General features: G+C 42.9%; 1 protein-coding gene across 1 annotated transcript in view; it reads left to right on the top strand.

The window, feature by feature from the left end:
- Positions 1 to 19424, top strand: part of LOC106142796 (histone-lysine N-methyltransferase 2C) — a 46833-nt gene that overhangs the window by 19922 nt on the left and 7487 nt on the right. The window contains exons 32-48 of the mRNA XM_060945932.1: positions 181 to 288; positions 590 to 696; positions 1855 to 2048; positions 2191 to 2398; positions 2616 to 2750; positions 5671 to 5787; positions 6029 to 6246; positions 6638 to 6738; positions 7562 to 7659; positions 9314 to 9367; positions 10995 to 11294; positions 11443 to 11601; positions 11683 to 12849; positions 12951 to 13010; positions 13159 to 13252; positions 13345 to 13445; positions 13584 to 19415. Coding sequence (XP_060801915.1) covers positions 181 to 288; positions 590 to 696; positions 1855 to 2048; positions 2191 to 2398; positions 2616 to 2750; positions 5671 to 5787; positions 6029 to 6246; positions 6638 to 6738; positions 7562 to 7659; positions 9314 to 9367; positions 10995 to 11294; positions 11443 to 11601; positions 11683 to 12849; positions 12951 to 13010; positions 13159 to 13252; positions 13345 to 13445; positions 13584 to 19415 — 9053 coding nt within the window. The remainder of the gene's footprint in view (positions 1 to 180; positions 289 to 589; positions 697 to 1854; positions 2049 to 2190; positions 2399 to 2615; positions 2751 to 5670; positions 5788 to 6028; positions 6247 to 6637; positions 6739 to 7561; positions 7660 to 9313; positions 9368 to 10994; positions 11295 to 11442; positions 11602 to 11682; positions 12850 to 12950; positions 13011 to 13158; positions 13253 to 13344; positions 13446 to 13583; positions 19416 to 19424) is intronic.

Below are 19424 nucleotides of genomic sequence, written 5' to 3' on the forward strand. Positions count from 1 at the left end.
AATGTTGAAAAGGCATATGCTTTATCTTCCCTCTCCGTCTCTCTCGCTTTATTATGTTTTTGATTAATACCATGAATAGATATATATGGAAGATGGGTATATAAACCTGTTATTCTAATACAAAAACACCTATTTGCTGCGTAATCGAGATCGTAGTAAATATGAACAAATTATTTGCAGTGATAATGCAGCAACGTCTCGTGTTAGCTGAAGGTGGACAAATACACCAAAATATTGCAGCTACACAGCAAGTCATGGAGCAGAAACAAGCCAACGCGCAGACCAATGGTATGTACTGTGAAGAACACATACATACATTTAGGTATTTATCCCTAACGAGGTAGAAAGAGCCAACAGTGTTAAAATACTTTAATGCCACATTCAGCTTTATAATTTATGTTTTTGGTGTCCACTTCTATTTTTCAATATAGTTCTGAGCGAGTTCTTTCGTGTTTATTATCGCGCGTATTATTTTCAATAAGGGTGCTTACATTGGTATTATAATAAAATAGAAAATAGAAATTTTATCAAAACTAGCCTAATAATGAAGTTCGATATATAAAATGTTGTATAATTTTTTTGTTTGTAGCTCCTGGAAATGAACCTAAACAAGAGCCGAGCCATGATCATGGAACTGATGAAATGGATATGGGAGATATGGAGAAACTTGAACAGGATACTGGAAACATTGGAGAGGTAATATAACTTTATTAAACGAGCAATGCTCTGTTTGGCGTACTTTGATAGCCTTACAACAAACTCCAACACGTTTTTGATAAATTTTATCCTTCATAGAAGCTCGTTGATAAATTTTTTTTTTTAAACCAACAGATTTTCACAAGGCATAATAGGCTATTTGACTGTATTAAAAATATACATTTCTTTTATGTCATCAGTCTTAATATTATTTTTTTGGAGCGATTTGTAATAACGCGAGATAAAAATATTGCATTATTTAAACAAAATCCGTCTCAGAAAATTAGGTTTTTATATGCAGCTGTCACGTGACTAAAAACGATGGCTATTTCTATTATGACGTCAATTATCCATAAACAGACTGTGGATCGTACCGTTCCTTAGTGTTCGCTATTATTTTTCAAGATTTTATAAGTGTTTGATCGCTCAGGATTACTCAGATAACATAGGTATTTAATAATGGTAACCAATTCCGCGAAAGCTGACAGTCGAAACCTACCAAAAGTGGACGCAATAATGGTTGGAAGAAGTAATTTGGATTGTCTTCTTCAAAGACAATCCAGATTTCTATGCTGCCGAACTGAGGAATGTGAAAACATCAATGTAAGTATATCTTGGTAACCACTGATCTTAGATCATGATCTGAAACCACTTCTTGCGAATATTCAAATCCATCGGCATAGAAAAAAACAGTTTCGTAGGAGATTTTATTGTTGTATTAGTGCATTCAGGCACTGCACAATATTTATAGGAACTCATTTTAATAATTTTCACACATATGACGTGGCACAAGTTAAATAAAACAAGAGAAAATCAAAACTTTTCGAAACACCAACAAGCTTTGTATGATATTTACACGAAATTTACGTCACTGCATGCCATGGCCGCCATATTGCTAAAAGTCGCGTTTTGGCGGCATATTTGAATATTTCATTTTCTTTTTCGATTTTTTAATAAAATAGCTGTAATAAAGGCAGAAAAGTATTTTTGTAGGGCTCCTTATAAATAAATAAATACCCTAAGATAGTTTTTAGAACTTTGTCAAATAGCCTATTGTGATTGGGGGCTTTTTGTTAATAGACTGAAGATTTGGAAGGAATTGTTTATATTTGTTCTGTAAATTATAGCTCATTTACACATGTAACAACTTACTTCCAGGTGGACAACATTCTAACAGGGCTCGGTGGCGAAGATGACGAGGAGCTGCTGGAGTCTCTAACTGCCGAGATAGGAGAACAGTTCAATATCTTGGAATATGCGGACCCAGAGCTCGATATCAACGGGGCAGAGTTGAATCTGGACGGATTGGATTTGGATATTGTACCTGAGAGACATGCCAAGAGGGAACCTCAGTAAGTTTACTAACTATTAGGTAGTATGATGGTCCACAATATATTTGCAAATTATACATTGAATTTGGAGGATTTCTTTCCATAATTCTTTTGTTTAATAGGTGCTCGGAGTTTTCAAATTAAATATTAATAATTTGTATAGGGACGAAGGCGAAAAGCAAGACAACAAAATGGACACGGAATTACAAAAGGCGGTGAAAAACATAGAGGCTACTAAGACGCAAGTGAAAGCTGAATTGGAGGTGAAGACCGAAGTGCAGGAAATGAAGGACGGCGCGCCCGCCGTCGGGCACATGTTCCCCGACGGCGTGCCGCGGGTCATATCGCAGAACCAACAGATTACGTTGCAGGTATGTTCTATAGAGATGTAGATATTACATAGATTGTAACGTGTAGAATATTCATAATCGTTTAGAATGTTGATAATAAAATGATTTATTTTATGTGAATTTATTTCTAGTAACTAAGAACAAAAAAAAAAACAATTATCAAAAGCTCTTCAAAAGGATTTGAATATGCGTTTCCTACCATACCTAACATTGATAACCCTAATGTATTTTATTGTAGTCGACAATTCAAGCAATAAAATCGGAGGTGAAACTAGAAAACTGGCGCGGCCCGCGGCTGCCCACTCATCTGGCGAGACATCCACAACATCCGCAGCATCCGCTCGCGGCACAGAGGTTGCAACAGCCGCATCAGGTGAACTTACTGATCCTAATTGTCAATTTTTAATTTATCTGTAGTAATTTATTTATAGATAGGATCTTCCAATTAGAACAAAACTCGGGTAAAACCTAATATACATATGTCGTTTTACATCAACTGCTAACATTATCTTCTGCTTTTTTTTTGTAAGCAAAGCTGACGGACGACTAAAACTATTTACACAATATGTGTAATATAGTTTTTATTTAGGCAATGGGAAAAGCTATAAATGCCCTTCTGTTATTTGTTGTACTACTCTGTCAAGAAAGTAGCAGGAAAAGATCAATAATACACAAACTGTTTGTTATTCATCCAAATTTATTTTATCACCTTTGTGGCGACATCTCTACGCCACTCGTCACAAACATCAAATCACACAACAACTGTCAATCATCTCGAAGAAATTGACGCACTCGACCAATAGCAGCGAAGAATCTAAGACGCGATTTCAGAGTTTTCACGGATTGGAGCTATATATACAACCTCCGACACAACATCGTTGGAGCCGCGGTTCCCCAGGCATAACACCTAGCCTGGCGGAAGATCTTCCCTTTGGTGGCGGTCGAGCCGAATCATCGCTCCCGCTACATTGGTGACCCCGACGTGATTGGAAGCAACCTTCTCCATCATCATCAACTCCAATCCTCAGCATCACTCCTCACTCTGCAAGCAGTCTCACAGCAAGCCAGCAACTGGGTATCGCAGCAGGTCCATCGCAGCCAACGCAACGAGCTTCCTGGTCCTGTCTCCACCCGCACTCACTCTCATCGACTTCAGCGACCGACGCATCTACCGCAGCCCACGCCTGGATTTCTTCGACGGCCGCTCTTCTCTCCAGCGTGGCAGCTCTGCACGACTCCTACCGGCGCCAACAAGTCGACTTCGCTCTCTACTGTCTCGACTCACCGCAGACTACGAGCAACGCAACGGCTCACTCCTGACTCACTAGGACTTCGAGCAACTTCCGACTCACTGGAAGACAACTGGCACTTGCAAGCTACAACTGAAGCACAGATTGCACAGCAAGATCTCAAGACTTCAGACCTTCGGTCTTGGGGGGGAGTACTGTGGCGACATCTCTACGCCACTCGTCACAAACATCAAATCACACAACAACTGTCAATCATCTCGAAGAAATTGACGCACTCGACCAATAGCAGCGAAGAATCTAAGACGCGATTTCAGAGTTTTCACGGATTGGAGCTATATATACAACCTCCGACACAACATCGTTGGAGCCGCGGTTCCCCAGGCAAAACACCTAGCCTGGCGGAAGATCTTCCCTTTGGTGGCGGTCGAGCCGAATCATCGCTCCCGCTACACCTTCAAAATATGCTCCTTTAGAAACGATACACTTACGCCAACGAATAATCCAATCATCAAAACAATTTTTAAACGCTGTTTCCGGAATTGAGGTCAGTTCTCGCCGCGAATTCTCTTTTATGTCTTCTACCGATTGAAAACGGGTGCCACGAAGTGGTAATTTGAGTTTAGGAAAAAGAAAAAGTCGCCTGGAGCCATATCTGGTGAATATGGTGGTTGCTCGATGGTATTTGTTGAGTGTTTGGTTAAAAATTCGTTCACAATGATGGCCTTGTGCGAAGGTGCATTATCATGGTGCAAAATCCAAGAATTTTCTTTCCACAAATCTGGCCTTTTTCGTCGGATTTGCTCTCTTAAACGCCGCATAACACTCAAATAATATTCCTTATTTACCGTTTGACCTTCCGGCAAGAATTCCGAGTGCACAACACCGCGATAGTCAAAGAAAACAGTCAACATGACTTTGACTTTTGAACGACTTTGGCGTGGTTTTTTCGGTTTCGGTTCAGTTGGAAGGCGCCACTCCGAAGCTTGTTGACTAGTTTGCATGTCAAACTCGTAAACCCACGTCTCGTCACCAGTAACAATGCGTTTCATGAATGTTGGGTCGGAATTGACTCGTTCTAGCATGTCCTCAGCGACTCTCATGCGATTGAGTTTTTGAAAAAAATTCAGGTCTTTTGGGACTAGCCGAGCGGCAACATGTTTCATACCCAAATTATTAGTTAAAATGGTACGGATCGACTCGTGAGATACAGAAAGTTCGGTGGCTATCTCTCTCAAAGTTGAATGAGGATTTTCAGTCACTATTTCCTTCACTTTTGCGATGTTAACTTCAGTTGCAGACGTTGATGGCCTACCAGAGCGAGGCAAATCTTCCATCACATCTCGACCGCTTTTGAACGCTTTGTACCACTCATAAGCACGAGTTTTTGATAAAGTCGATTCACCGTAAGCCTTCTGTAACATTTTCAGTGACTCCGAACACGATATTCCATTGGCAATGCAAAATTTAAGACAAACTCTTTGTTCGATGTTTTTATCCATTATGAAATTAGCAATACACACTAGATATGATATAACTAAAAATAGCACTGTATTTAATGTAAACAACAGATGCAACTCAAACTCCGCGCCAAAATGGAAAACAGTTGTGCCAATCTAACAACAACAAAAAAAACAAAAATTTGAATTTGGAACCATAAATAAATAATCCATTCCCGATACTTTTCTGACAGAATGTATGTCTCCACAAATCGTTCTGCAAATTGACTGAAGAAATTGTCAAGTTGTTTTTATAGTGGAGTATATAAACGTCATCATTTGTTTGTGAAAATAGTGCCGCGCGAGTTCGCTCGTATTTTGGTACTATTTTCAAGAACGGTTGCCTACATTTTCAATGATCAAAACCAACTCATGTAGTAGTTTTTTAATTCAACCACTGTTATTTTATCATTAAGTCATCTATCTTTATGTAGCTTTCGAGGATTAGCCGAGAATAGATTTATTTCGAGTGACAATTTACTGTGTTTTCTCTGTTGTTTTAAATTTGTAGCTGTATATCACCAGTTGTTTTCGTATTGTGTTGCAGCAACAGCTCGGCCAACGAGTACAATTCGGCGCTGGCGGACAAATTATATCTCAACAAGTCATACAGCGCCCGCAAGTGTTCGCTTCGCATCAACATATGCAGCATTATACGCAGCAGGTTTGCAATATTAGTTTACTTTTACTTGCCAATTAAGGTACAATTTTTAGTTATGACATAATCATGTGATTATGTTGATGTTAGTGTGACTTTCGACTTTGTTGGTTGTTCTCGGTGTAAACAAAGATTCATATTATTTATTATGTCACCTTTGTTCCCTTATGAAACTCTTCTCTCTTAAGTAAATATTTTTTTTCGAGATAGCTTCACCTATAGTTAACATAAATTTTATAATCCACAGGGTGGAACTACCCAAGGCTCGGTCCAAAACGCGGCCGCGGTGAACGCTCAAAGCATCGTGAACGCTATGACTGCTCAAGTGAACGCCGGGTTAGCGGCCGGCAGGCAGATACAGCCGGGCAAGAAGATGTTGGGCAGAGACGGGGCCGTGGGCGTGGTGAGGCACGACGGCACCGTCACTCTCACGTCTCTACCGCACTGTGGTGAGTGTAGAGTGATGCTGGGCTAGCGGACAGATACAGCCGGGCAAGAAGATGTTGGGCAGAGACGGGGCCGTGGGCGTGGTGAGGCACGACGGCACCGTCACTCTCACGTCTCTACCGCACTGTGGTGAGTGTAGAGTGATGCTGGGCTAGCGGACAGATACAGCCGGGCAAGAAGATGTTGGGCAGAGACGGGGCCGTGGGCGTGGTGAGGCACGACGGCACCGTCACTCTCACGTCTCTACCGCACTGTGGTGAGTGTAGAGTGATGCTGGGCTAGCGGACAGATACAGCCGGGCAAGAAGATGTTGGGCAGAGACGGGGCCGTGGGCGTGGTGAGGCACGACGGCACCGTCACTCTCACGTCTCTACCGCACTGTGGTGAGTGTAGAGTGATGCTGGGCTAGCGGACAGATACAGCCGGGCAAGAAGATGTTGGGCAGAGACGGGGCCGTGGGCGTGGTGAGGCACGACGGCACCGTCACTCTCACGTCTCTACCGCACTGTGGTGAGTGTAGAGTGATGCTGGGCTAGCGGACAGATACAGCCGGGCAAGAAGATGTTGGGCAGAGACGGGGCCGTGGGCGTGGTGAGGCACGACGGCACCGTCACTCTCACCGTTTTGATATAAAAAAAATAATAGTTATTAATGTAGCTTTTACTAATAAGTCATTGGTTATACACACTGAAAAAAAATCCCAAAGCTCGTTAACATTATGATAGAATCACTGGATAGTTATTAGTTAAGGCCCAATGCAAAGGTATCGGTGGTCAGAAGGGCCCGTCGAGACGTTGGACGTTGCTTTCTGTAAAAATCTGAATTAGTCAATCCAGAATCGTCGTCACAGACAGATCTCAGGTTGCCTTATAAAGAGATGAGTGCGCCACCAGGTCTAATACCAAGAGTTAGACATTATATCTCCAAAACTGCTTAATGAACCGCTATTATACACTCAAGAGTTTGTTAGGTTTAAATAGCGACTTTTGTCTGACCTAACCAACCCAGAATCTTTACCAGAACTTAGCGTAATAAGTTTATAATATATTATACTGATGTGCATACATATACTCACGTCGTTATCTCTTTCGGGGTAGATAGAGTCAATAGTCTTGACTACACTGAAAAGCTACGTTCAGTTGTATGCCTAAATGTTGGAATCGAGATTTAAATAGTGACAAGTTGCTAGCCCATCGCCAACAAGAAGAATCCCAAGTTTATCGGCCTTTCCCATATGGAGTGGTCCTATTGAAACATTCCCGTTTCCACCCGGCACCAAAGCATACGCCGTAGTTGTAATTAGTGTACCCACATTAACCGGCCGCCCCCGCAGCCGGCGTGCCTGCGCCGCCGCCGCCGTACCCGGGCACGCCGCGCGCCAGCCCCGCGCCGCCCGCGCCGCCCGCGCAGCCGCCGCCGCCCTACCCGCAGGTCAGTCTCCCACGCTCACACACTCACACACACACTACCGTCTACATTATGGTGTGACGTTGGCAGGCAACTAACTTGATGGATATCGGTGTAGTTTTTCAGCTTCATGTATAAAATATGACTGACCGGTGATTGTGGTCGTAGGCGCTCCAAATGATCTCACGTTCCTCTAAAAAGCATTGCATCTTGTCATTGTGTAATAGTAAAATCTTTTTAGACAATTTTTTACACTAAAACTAATTAACTATCACTAAATAAGAAAGTATGAAAGTTGCCTGCGCACTGTCATGTTTCAACTTAATATTAAAAAAAAAACATATTTAAATGCTATACTTACAAATTTAATGCGAATCATCAAAGAACTAATTTATAAATAATGTTATGTAATTAATACGTCTTGGAGGATTTTTAAATACATTGTCGTGCATGTAGTAATATTTTTTATCTTCATGTTTTTTTGTGCGGATCCGTTTTGCCGACCGATCGACCGAAAGTGTCAAAGCGAATCCAGCAGCTTTCAGTGTATGCAGTACAAGCTTGGTCATAATTTTGCGGCGCTATTATATTTTTCTTGATGCCATTCGTAAAGACTATATTCACCGATGGAGAAAGAGTATGTGTTTTATAGACAATGGAATAAAATCTAAAATTAATGTTTTATTGCCACAAAACACATTATTTCTTTACTCTTGAAGTGGATACCAGTTTTAAAGGTCGTAACACATTTGTCCAACATAGTTTCGATCAATGAAAGTCAAATATTGTACTAAAAATGTAGGATCTACTTTAGGGTGGCAGTTTATAACTTATTATTAGTTAGTGTATTTTCGGAGTTTCAAGGTACTGTAAATCGGAGACTATCATAGCCGACAGACTAGTTTCTAGGGAACGTGCAATTTAGTCAAATTTCTAAATGATTACAGCTTACATTAATGGTTATGCTCCAATGGATAAATTGCCTTCATGATGGCTATGACTAGGTTACCAGAAATGTTAGCAACACATTTAAATATATGATTGCTAACGATGTGTTCAAATGAGTTATGACCTTAATATCGCCGTTAAAATTGTACCGTAAATGATGTTCATGATTCGCTTAATTTGATCGCATCGCAGACAATGTGAAGTTATTTATGCGTATTCATATCCATAGCAATATTATTATTTTTAACTCATCGGTGGAGGTTCCATACTGATGTATATGCAGACAATCAGATATCCAAGAGCTTAAAGATTAATATTGCATGGGTATTATTTATCTCGCCACGTTGGTAACAGTTTTTTTTATTACCTACAACAAATTCAGTTCCTAAGTCATTTATGTAAATTGTGGAAGAATTTTGAAATTCTTCAACAATAATCTATTAAGGTTGTTCTATCAGAAAATTTAATAAAAAAAATGGTCTTTCTAATATATAAAAAGAACTTTCAAAGCTGCACAACTTACACATCTACCTAAAAAATTAAATATGTATATTACGAATTATCATCGAAGACTTCTTTTACCTTCCCATCGTTCCGTTACATGCGATTGGTCCAGTCATCAAATCGAAAGACTTTACTAAAACTGTTATGAACGTGAGCGAATTCGCAACGTAGGTTGTATCAGCGAGTACAGCGTGTTGTTTGCATGTCGGTGATTGGTTGTGCGCAGTTTGAGCCGGACGCGTGGGGGGACTGGCTGCATCGCCGGCCGCTGCTGCTGCAGGTCAGACAACCGACACCTTACTACCTCCTACACCCTTGTTACCGACCCAAACCTAACATCGTCCTACGTATCTCCAGCCTCCTTGCAGGACTGTCTTGACTATATGATTCTCTTTTTGCCGATAAAAACTGACAATGATTATAAGAATTAAAACGGTACTAGACGTGACGAAATTCGACAAAAACTACGGCAAAGCGCTCCCTTATTTTCTTGAACGATATGTTTGGTATATTGACTCATCAAATTGAGTTTGCTACCTGTATGCCTCATACGAATTATCCCATTAATTAAACTCAATCATGTTGCATTTTTAAGATTCAATTTATTTGCTTAAGAAACATAAATTTATTTACATTATATAACGAATAAAAATAGTTTCAAAACAGCGTAGTTAATGTTCAATTACTGTGTTAAACCTAAAATTGACTGACATAAACCTATTCCATCCTATCTCTTGATATCTACCTACCCTAGTTCGTAGGATACGCCACAATACTACGCCTGGTCACGCCCACCTGTCGTGTCTGTTTGCTTGTATCTCTGCTTTTTTGCCGCACGCATGCGTATTAACTAATCATTGAACCTTTTCAGCATCCTCCCTAACCCAACACTAACTCTAGGAATTTAACAGCACTAACTAAAATCAGTCGTACAGGGAAGGGACAAGATTAAATTTTGCCTGTCTCATCTTGACTGTAAAGGTGGTGGGTCGCTTTAGTCTTTGAAAATAGAAATGTAGAATGAACGTTGTCCATAGGTTATCATTTTATTAAAGTAAATTTTGTCTATTTGGCAAAGATATGAGGGAAAAAACGTGTAAGTTAGTAAAATGTTGCTCAGATTATTTTATATATACACGTAATACGATAATATAACTCAAACTTGATTTTACCCTGAAGTGTTGAAGAGTGTCTTGAAATAAAACTTTTTTTAAATAAATTTGTAGACTTTGATTATATAGAACTTTCAAGAAAAAAAAAATGTTTTCAAGCTATTGAAAGGAAAGATAAATTAGTTGTTTCTTCTTTTCAAACTTCATATCCTTACTCACCTTAGTCTAGTGCCATTAGAACAATCTGGTTATTAGATCAAGATTTCCTATCTATTTAGTTTAATAATCAGCACATAACTAGACCTATATCTCAATTTCAATATTTTATTAGTAAATTGCACCCATTAGATTGATTTTCATATTATTGTATATGTTGGAAGCCAAAATGTATTTTGACACAATACTTCTCGTAATGCACTCGGCGTTTATGAAGACATAGTTATATTTGTCTTGGAGGCAACATATTTAAATACGCTTTATTTATTTATGTGGTATATGGTCAACCTTTTCAAAATTTCTCCAAGATAGTTAAGTAGGTCAAAGATGAGACGGGTAAAGGGAATTCCGAATTTCAAAGAATAATAAAAAAAAAATACATATTTCGTTATTTATATGAGCATGAGCATTTAGCTCTGTCATAAGAATGAGTACGCCACTAACCACGGGGAAATGCATAGTTAGAAGTGATAAAATACTAATAAATTTACGCGCCCGGCGACAAAGTCGCGGGTGTCGTGCGGCGTCGCTCAACGGCGACGTCACAAGGCTAAATTTAACCATCAGAACGTAAATCAGGAGCAACCGTTGCTTCTGGAGGAGCTCCTGGAGCAGGAGAAGCGCGAGCAGGAGCGCGAGGGCGGGGAGTGGGGCGGCGCGGTGCCGGCGGCGGCGCCCGCGCCCGCCGCGCCGGCCGTGCCGCTGTTCAGCGCCGCGCCGCCGCCGCAGCCGCCGCCGCCGCCCGAGCGCGCGCTCACCGAGGCCGACCACCACGCGCGCCTGGTCTACGAGCACTGGCTCAAACAGTTCAACAGCTTCGCCACGCAGCAGCAGGCCTACTACGAGGCCGAGGTGCAGAAGCTCAGGAAGATACGCAAGGTGAGCGCCGTAGTCGCTTTGTGTTCGTGAGCTTGTAGTGTAGCGCGGTCTCCTCCGCCCGCACAGAGGGTTTTATCTTTACAGGACGCGTCAAGAAACCTTTCCTTGCCAATCAATTTATATGTGTCTCTCTTCTTTCGTCTTTCAGTCGTTGAATAGCAAGCAACGTCAACTGCGGAAGTCCGGCAATGAATTGATGCCGAACGATGCCGCCGAATTGCTTCGTGTATCCACGGAACAATCTGCCCTTCAGAAGCATCTCGACGCTGCTAGAAAACAAGTACGCCAGCACGGAATGCTCATGCAGGTTTGTCGATTAATATTTCAAAATCTTGTAAGATAGCCCAGTTAATTTACATATCTACAAATATCTTTTCTATTATTTTAGGAGTACGAGACGAAGCAGCGACAACAGAATCCTCAGTTAGCACAACAAACTGTTATAAACCAACAACAGATCACAACGAACCAGACGATCTTCCAATCCAATCAGAATATGCCACAATCACCTCAAATTCAACAGCAAACTATAAACAGACCCATGCAGTTAGGAATACAAGGGGCAACGATTCAACAGCAACAAACTTTGATTCGTACGCAGCAGACCGTTTTGAACGCTGACGGACAACCGATGACGCAACAAAGGATAGGTCTAGTGACCTCACCGTTAAATACTCAAGGAAGGCTTCTTCAAGGAGGTCGTACATTAGTCATTGAGCAGGCAGGGACGCCGCAACAGCAGCTAGTGAGGCAGCTCTCAGGAGTTCAAGAACGAGCACAGACTGTAGGCGGCATGGTGCAGTTCAGTCAGCAGCAGTTGGCTAATGTCCGCGGCGCAATGCAAGCCGCCAACGCCACTCCGAGACCGCCAGGCTCTAGACCCGCCATGTCTCCGCTACACGTTCAATCTCCTCATTCTCAATCCCCGTTACATTCGTTAGCGCCTCAGTCGCCCCTCCATCATCTGACTTCGCCCATGCAATCTCCTTTGCATTCTCAACAATCACCTTTACATCACACGTCTCAATCTCCTTTGCATTCTTCGACGCAATCGCCTCTTCACACGCAACAATCTCCGTTGCATTCCCAGCAGTCGCCGATGCACGTGCAACAGACGAACTTGCCGCAGCAATCGCCGATGCACCAACAGTCGCCGATGCATCCCCAACAGTCCCCGATGCATCCCCAACAGTCCCCGATGCATCCCCAACAGTCCCCGATGCATCCCCAACAATCGCCGATGCATCCCCAACAATCCCCAATGCATCCCCAGCAATCGCCGATGCATCAACAAAGTCAGATGCATCCGCAACAGTCGCCTCTACACACACAACAACAACAACAGCAACAAACTCAAATTCAAACGCAACATTCTCCAATGCATCCGCAACAGAGTCCTTTGCACTCTCAACAGTCTCCGATGCACCATCAGCAGTCGCCGTTGCACACGCAACAATCGCCGATGCAGTCGTCGATGTCACCGCAACACTTCTTGCAACAGTTGCAAGCGCAGAGAACTAGTCCGCAGTTGCCGACGCCAAGTCGCAGTCCTCAGGTAATCATCATTCGACATCAGACGACGAAAGTTTGGATTAAAACACACCTATGATATGACAGACGCTATGAAATTTTTTTTTAATTGTAATTTTGTTACAGATATACCAACAGTCACAAATACAAAGCCCTGTGGCATCACATTCGCCGCAGTTACATAATGTAAGTAATAAAGTTACATTGTGATACAATGCGTCACTTACTTGCAGTCTTTTATTGTAACTGACATAAAAATTACACTACATAGTAAAACTCGGAAGTTTTTTTTTAGAAATGTTTGTGCAGGTAGAAACTTTTTCTTTAATTTCAGGTTGATTACACCACTGGAAGGTTCTCGAGGCCTGCGCCTGGTTGCTCGCCTCTGCCGACTCGATTTGCTAGGCAACAACAACATCACCAGCAAGGTAATTTATATCTTTATGTCTGTTATGCAGAGAATATTTGCATGTTTTTTCAAGAGCTTGGTTAATATTAAGGGTCATTTATATTCTTACAGGAATGCGGGTGGGCGTACCGTTTGGTAATCGGCAACAAACGTCGCCGCTGGGTAGTCCTCAACCTTTGCCGTCACCTGGAAACCCAGCTAATGAAATGGCTGTAAGTGTTTATTCGTTGCTTCTAATTTTTTTTATTACAATACAAATATTATTCTTTGCTTCTTTGTAATATAGTACAAAACTTATTTTCATGTTACATTGAATTTCTTTCTGATTTATGCAAACTTTATTCGAACAGCGACAGCAAATGCTTCAGCGCCAACAGTACAGCCCGATGGGCGGCGCGCCCGCGTCCCCGTCCCCGCGGCGCTCCCCGCAGGTGGCGCGCACGCCCACGCCGTCCGCGTCGCCCGCCGCGTCCCCCGCGCCCGCGCTGGACGGCGGCGGCGGCTCGCAGCACGCCGCGCACGCGGCGCCGCTGCCGCCCGGCTACCGCTACTGCCGGCCCGGCCTGCGCGGCGGCGCGCCCGTGTGGCCCGCGCGCGACCCCGACGCGCGCCGCCCGCCGCCGCACATCAACAAAGTGTCCATCCTCAAGCGGCGCACTCCGCCGCGCCCGCGCTTCGCCGGCAAGACGCCCGCGCCGCCCGCGCCCGGCGACGCCGAGCCGCCCGACCGCCGGTACCTCGTGTACGGCGACGCCGAGTACTCCGCCTCCTCCGACCCCCGCGCCTCCGACCGGGACGACGACGATGACGGGGACGACATCGAGGAGCACATGGAGGATGACGACATCGTCCTCGTGGAGCCCGGCGTCGTTTCCCCTGAGGAGAGAATAGCCACCGAGGAAGATTTTGAAGAACTAATTGATAGTGGCAAACCGGAAGACGAGGCGGAAGAAGAAACGGCATCGCCCCAGACGTCTACTCGCACCGAGACGGCGACGAAAACTGTAGCCGTCATCAGCTTGTCGACGGGGAAGCAGCCATCGGGCAACGTGCAGCAATATAAAATTATGAACACGTCGTCGAGCGCGCCGCTCTCGCGTCTACCCGTTCTGAGCGCGACCGTTCTCTCCCCGCATTCCAATACTAAAATATTAAATGAAGTCTCCCAAGCGACTGTCGCTTCGGTTTCTATTGCGAACCAAACGATATCGGTTCCAGTATTGAAGAATCTCACAGTTCCTATAAATAGCAATGTAGCGAAATCACAATTAAAGAAAATGCCACTGAATTTAAGTAACACTCCTCTTAATATTGCTTTGTCTTCGGCACCTCCTCTTTCTAAGCCGATGAGCTCTGTAATAAGTGTCATATCTCCTAATGTTCCGAAAGTAGCTAATATCAGCCCAGTAATTTCATTAGCGACCTCTAATACTGCTGGCACGTCAAGAGTACCAGTCTCATTATTAACTCAACATCAAGTCAAACAGAAAATAGTTAAAACTATTGATAAATCCATGTCTTTGACACTGACAAACACTAAGCTTTCAAGTCTGTCTGTGACCCATGATGCTACTCTCCCAGCAAAAATATTCCAAGATGAAGCTGCGTCCCCCGATAGCACGGTTACTTCAGAAAGTAATTCTGATCGCGAATTACAAAATCCGACGACATCGACTCCTCAACATCTTGTGCAACAAATTACTCACGAACAAAGACCACCTATCATCAAAGAAGGAAATAAAGATATCGACATAGAAACTGAAATAAGTCAACAAACAGAACTGCCACATTCGCTTTGTATCACTGATAGAACTCCGTTATTATTAGGTAAAGCTGATATCAAAAGTCCAGATCCAATTCCAGAGAAAATTCCCGATAATATCATGGAGGGAGATGACGAGGATAAACCAGAAGATAATATGCAAGCCAATCTATTGCTGTCCTACAATAAATCAATATCGGAACAGCCTAGTCAGAATACGCCCGCAACGGAGTCCAAAACAGAAGAGAATGTTGTTAAAACAATAAAGGCTATTGCTAATCAGACCAAAGAGATGGTCATAGACTCTAACATGCAAATCACATCTGACATGGCGCAAGAATCGGTTCAAATTTCTATCCCGTCGCCCACCCCTTCTCAAGAAAGATATTTAAATGACATCACGATGCAAGATCATCCTGAAACTGTAGAAGGGAATACTAAACGAGTAGAGACGATAGAAGATATGCTCTGTATACTAGAGAATATCGATGAAGCTAAAACGTATGGAATGAAGCAGCCAAATCCAAAAGCGGGCAATCCTTCGCATCCTTCGACTTTGCCGGCTATTCAGAATCAAAATATAAATATTCCACCGAAACATGAAAATAAGGAAGTTCATGAACAAATTACATTCCAGAAAAGAGAACCTGATAGATTAGCTTTACAGTCGGCAACTGTACCTCAGTTATCACCATTATCACATCCTTCAGAATTGACGTCTAATGTGGCTAATGTATCGCAGCAATTGCGCACAATAATGTCTTCGCTAAATACAAATGCGTCAAAAGTAGAATCTCAAAATACACCATTGATTAGGAAAAACAGTGACGCAACGACACCTACTCAGGTCAACTTTGAGAATTTATTGCCTTCTTCTAAAGTTGAAGTGGCTGCTTCTAGACCGTCTCCTGTTCAACAGAAACCTCCGACACCAATGCAGAGTTCTGATAATATACCTATGAGTGTGGCACAAATGGTTGGCTCGCGCCTCAATACATTATCTTCATTAGGTCAAATGCGAAAATCCCCAACAGTTTCACCTATAAACTCACCCGTAGGCATGCCAAGTCAATTAATGAAATCTCCCGCGCAATCTCCCCTGATAACAAATCAAAACTTTATGTCTACAGATGACTCGAATCAAACCTCCGTCGCATCTCAAATTATTCAAATGCCCGCGCTATCGAAGATTCATAGTAGCATGCCCACTTCTATGATGCACTCGAATACTGTAACAACTAGCATGAGTGGTTTTCAGAAAACCCAAGTCCTTCCAACGAGTATATTAGGTCACACATTACTTCAACCTACAAGGCAAATAAGTGCTGGTAATTTGTCATTCAATCAACAAGGAATTAGCTCCAGCCAACCTCCAGCTTTAGTGATGACGTCGAGGCCATTAATAGGGAATAAAGAACCAGCACCTAATGTTACCATCAGAACTCACAGTATTGTGAGCGCAGGGATTGGCCAAATGCAAGGGCAAATGCAAGCCAAGACACCTACTGGTACGATTAACTATATACAATCATCAAAATTGTTACATACTCAGCTAACTTCACCATTAAAGAGGTCAAAATCTACAGATGAACCAAAAAGTGATCTAATCGTGGGTCATATACAACCTACGAAAAGGCATAGCGTGGAATCTGTTGTAGTTAAATCGGAACCGATGGAGACAGAGGATGCTAATGCGGCAGCTGCGGCCACTGATAGTGCGGGAAACAAACTGCCACAGAATTCAGGAAACCAGAGGAATGATGAATCTCAAAACGTGTTACTGAAGCAGCTTCTCCAGACCTCTACAACAGCTGCAAGTGTTGTTCCACAGCGTACGATGACTATTCAAAGAACTGCTCCCGCATTGGGAACTATACCGTCATTAGAAGCGCAACTTGCTAGGCCGTCGATTCCACCACCCACATTAGCTTTGTCACAAGAAGTCGAAATCCCTAAGAACTCGCCCCGGCAAATTACAACTGTAAATTCACCTTTTACCTCTCGCACGATGCAAACAGTAATGACATCTATTCCAACGTCGTCTATATCTCCATTGATGCACACGTCGACTCAATCCTTGATGGATGTTCGGAAACCAGCAATGAAAATTATGACCAAGGAAGAGACGACGCCTATTCCAGAAAGCTCGCCAACTATGAAAACAATGCAGATGTATCCGATTAGTATTGAGAATCAGCAGCTCCAGCAAGCTATCAAAAAAGAAATTGCGCCTCCTATGCAAAGCCCAGTACATAGACCTTTTACTCCTTTAGATGTAAAGAAAGAATTGATCGATGAAAGTTCGCAGCAGTCGGCTACGTCTGGCGTGTCCACTGCTTCGGATCAGGGAAAAATGGATCAACCAATGAAGGAGGAATTCCCAGAAAGCGTTACTATGGATCCGTTATCGGAAGCGAATGCACCAGAGACTCCTTCTGAAGCAAAGAAACGCAAACGAAGGGAGTATCAACAAAAGAAACGCAAACAAATGCAAATGAGTATGAAAGCGGCCGCAGAAAGCAGCATGAATGCAGCCAACGCTAAAAAGAGGCCGCGGAAAGGGTCTCGATATGAGGAAGACTATGATACCTTTATCGATAACTTAATGGCGCAGCTACGGTTGTTGCCACCTATGCAAATACAGGAGCCTTCATTGACAACAAACTTTGCAGTATGCCCTCTTTTTGGCTCTGGAGATTTAACTAAACTAAAGAATAAAGATTACGACTTCCTAAAAGGTGATTTAGTAGGAGAGTTCGGCAACGCTAAGATACCTAACGTAGGTGATTATTACAATACGAAACCGTTCGGTGAAGAAGAACCTTTACCCGAAAAATCAGCAACTTCAACTCAGAGAGGATTTTATGATCAAGAATTTCAACCAATCATGTTCGATGAAGACTTGGAAGATAAAAAGTTGGATTTCATTTGCAAAGAACGAGATACAGATACACCTGACAGTATTGTTAGTTGTTCGAGTCCTGAGTGTCTAGAATTAGAACCAGCGAATAGATTCCCAGGTCTCAAACTAATCGATGATGACGAAGAAGATGAAGACAGTGACACAGCATCAGGTCGAATATCGCCTATAATACCTATCATAGCTCCTGTACCCATCAGAGTAAAACCTGTCTCATTATACCTACTCAAAGAAGAAGAAGATCAGAAATCTGTAAAGACTGTAGATACAGGTTCTCCTCTTAAACCAAAGATGATAGATTCTCCAGGCAGTACGGAAAGCAATGAAAATGTGACTGTCACTCTAACGTTAACATCGGGTGCTGCTGAAGATATTTTGGGCGTACTAAAGGAATTGGCGGGAATTTTACACATACCACCCCCTACAGCTTACCAAATAATAGAACGAACTGCAACGCCGCCGTCTCATAAATTAGGATTGTATAGATCTAAAGGCAAAGACGGAAAAGAGGGAACTCCAATAGATATTCAGAGCATTCTTAATGGTGCGGCTAAATTCTGTCGGCATTGCGACGTCGTGATATTGGACTCTGTTGTAAGAGCAAAAGCTTCAGAATTCCCGTTGCTCTCAGCCAACAAAGGCAATGCCGAAGAAATTCTATGTGATAGTGATTCTGAATTATTTTTCTGTAGTACTCAGTGTTATGAGAGATTCGCTTGGAGACCTACCAACATAATCCTTGATGGGAAATCAAAGCTTACAGTGAAAGAAGATAGCAAATCAGATATTGACACAAATTTATCTAAAGACCGCGACGATTTTGATACTGCCTCTACCGAAAGTATGGAAACTGATGATTTAGACATAAAACCTGACATAAAGGACGAGAAAATGGACTTGTCGTTCATAGATTCTCTAGACAATGACGAGCTAATGAAGGAGGTTGGAGATGACGTCTCAGCTCTAGACGAAGACTTGAAGAGCGTCGAGCAAGACGAGAAGAGTAACCAAAGTACCGAGAAAGAGAAATATCGTGGGATCAGATACAAGGCTTGGTCACCGGGTTGTATCGGCCCGCCCGCTAAATATAAGCGGCCAACCGATAGGGAGCTCACTGAACTGGTGTTTAGGACAGGTGTGGCTATCATGCCTGTGACAAATGAAGATTCGAGGAGGTGCGAATTGTGTGGTATTCAAGGGGACGGGGTAGCCGATGGAGTGTCGAGACTTTTGAACTGTGACGTGGATCGTTGGGTGCATTTGAACTGTGCGCTTTGGTCTGAAGGGGTTTACGAGACCGTGAGTGGAGCGTTGATGAACGTGGAGACTGCTTTGGCGAACGGTTCGAGTGCTGTGTGCGCCGTTTGCAAGAGACTGGGCGCGACCGTCCGCTGTTTCAAAGTGAGATGCGGCAGCGTGTACCATCTGGGATGCGCCGTTAAAGATAGCTGCGTCTTCTACAAGAACAAGTCTTGTTTCTGCGCTTCACATGCACCTAAAGTGAGTATA

The sequence above is a fragment of the Amyelois transitella genome, chromosome 9 (assembly GCF_032362555.1).
Source record: "Amyelois transitella isolate CPQ chromosome 9, ilAmyTran1.1, whole genome shotgun sequence".
Taxonomy (NCBI): Eukaryota; Metazoa; Arthropoda; class Insecta; order Lepidoptera; family Pyralidae; genus Amyelois; species Amyelois transitella.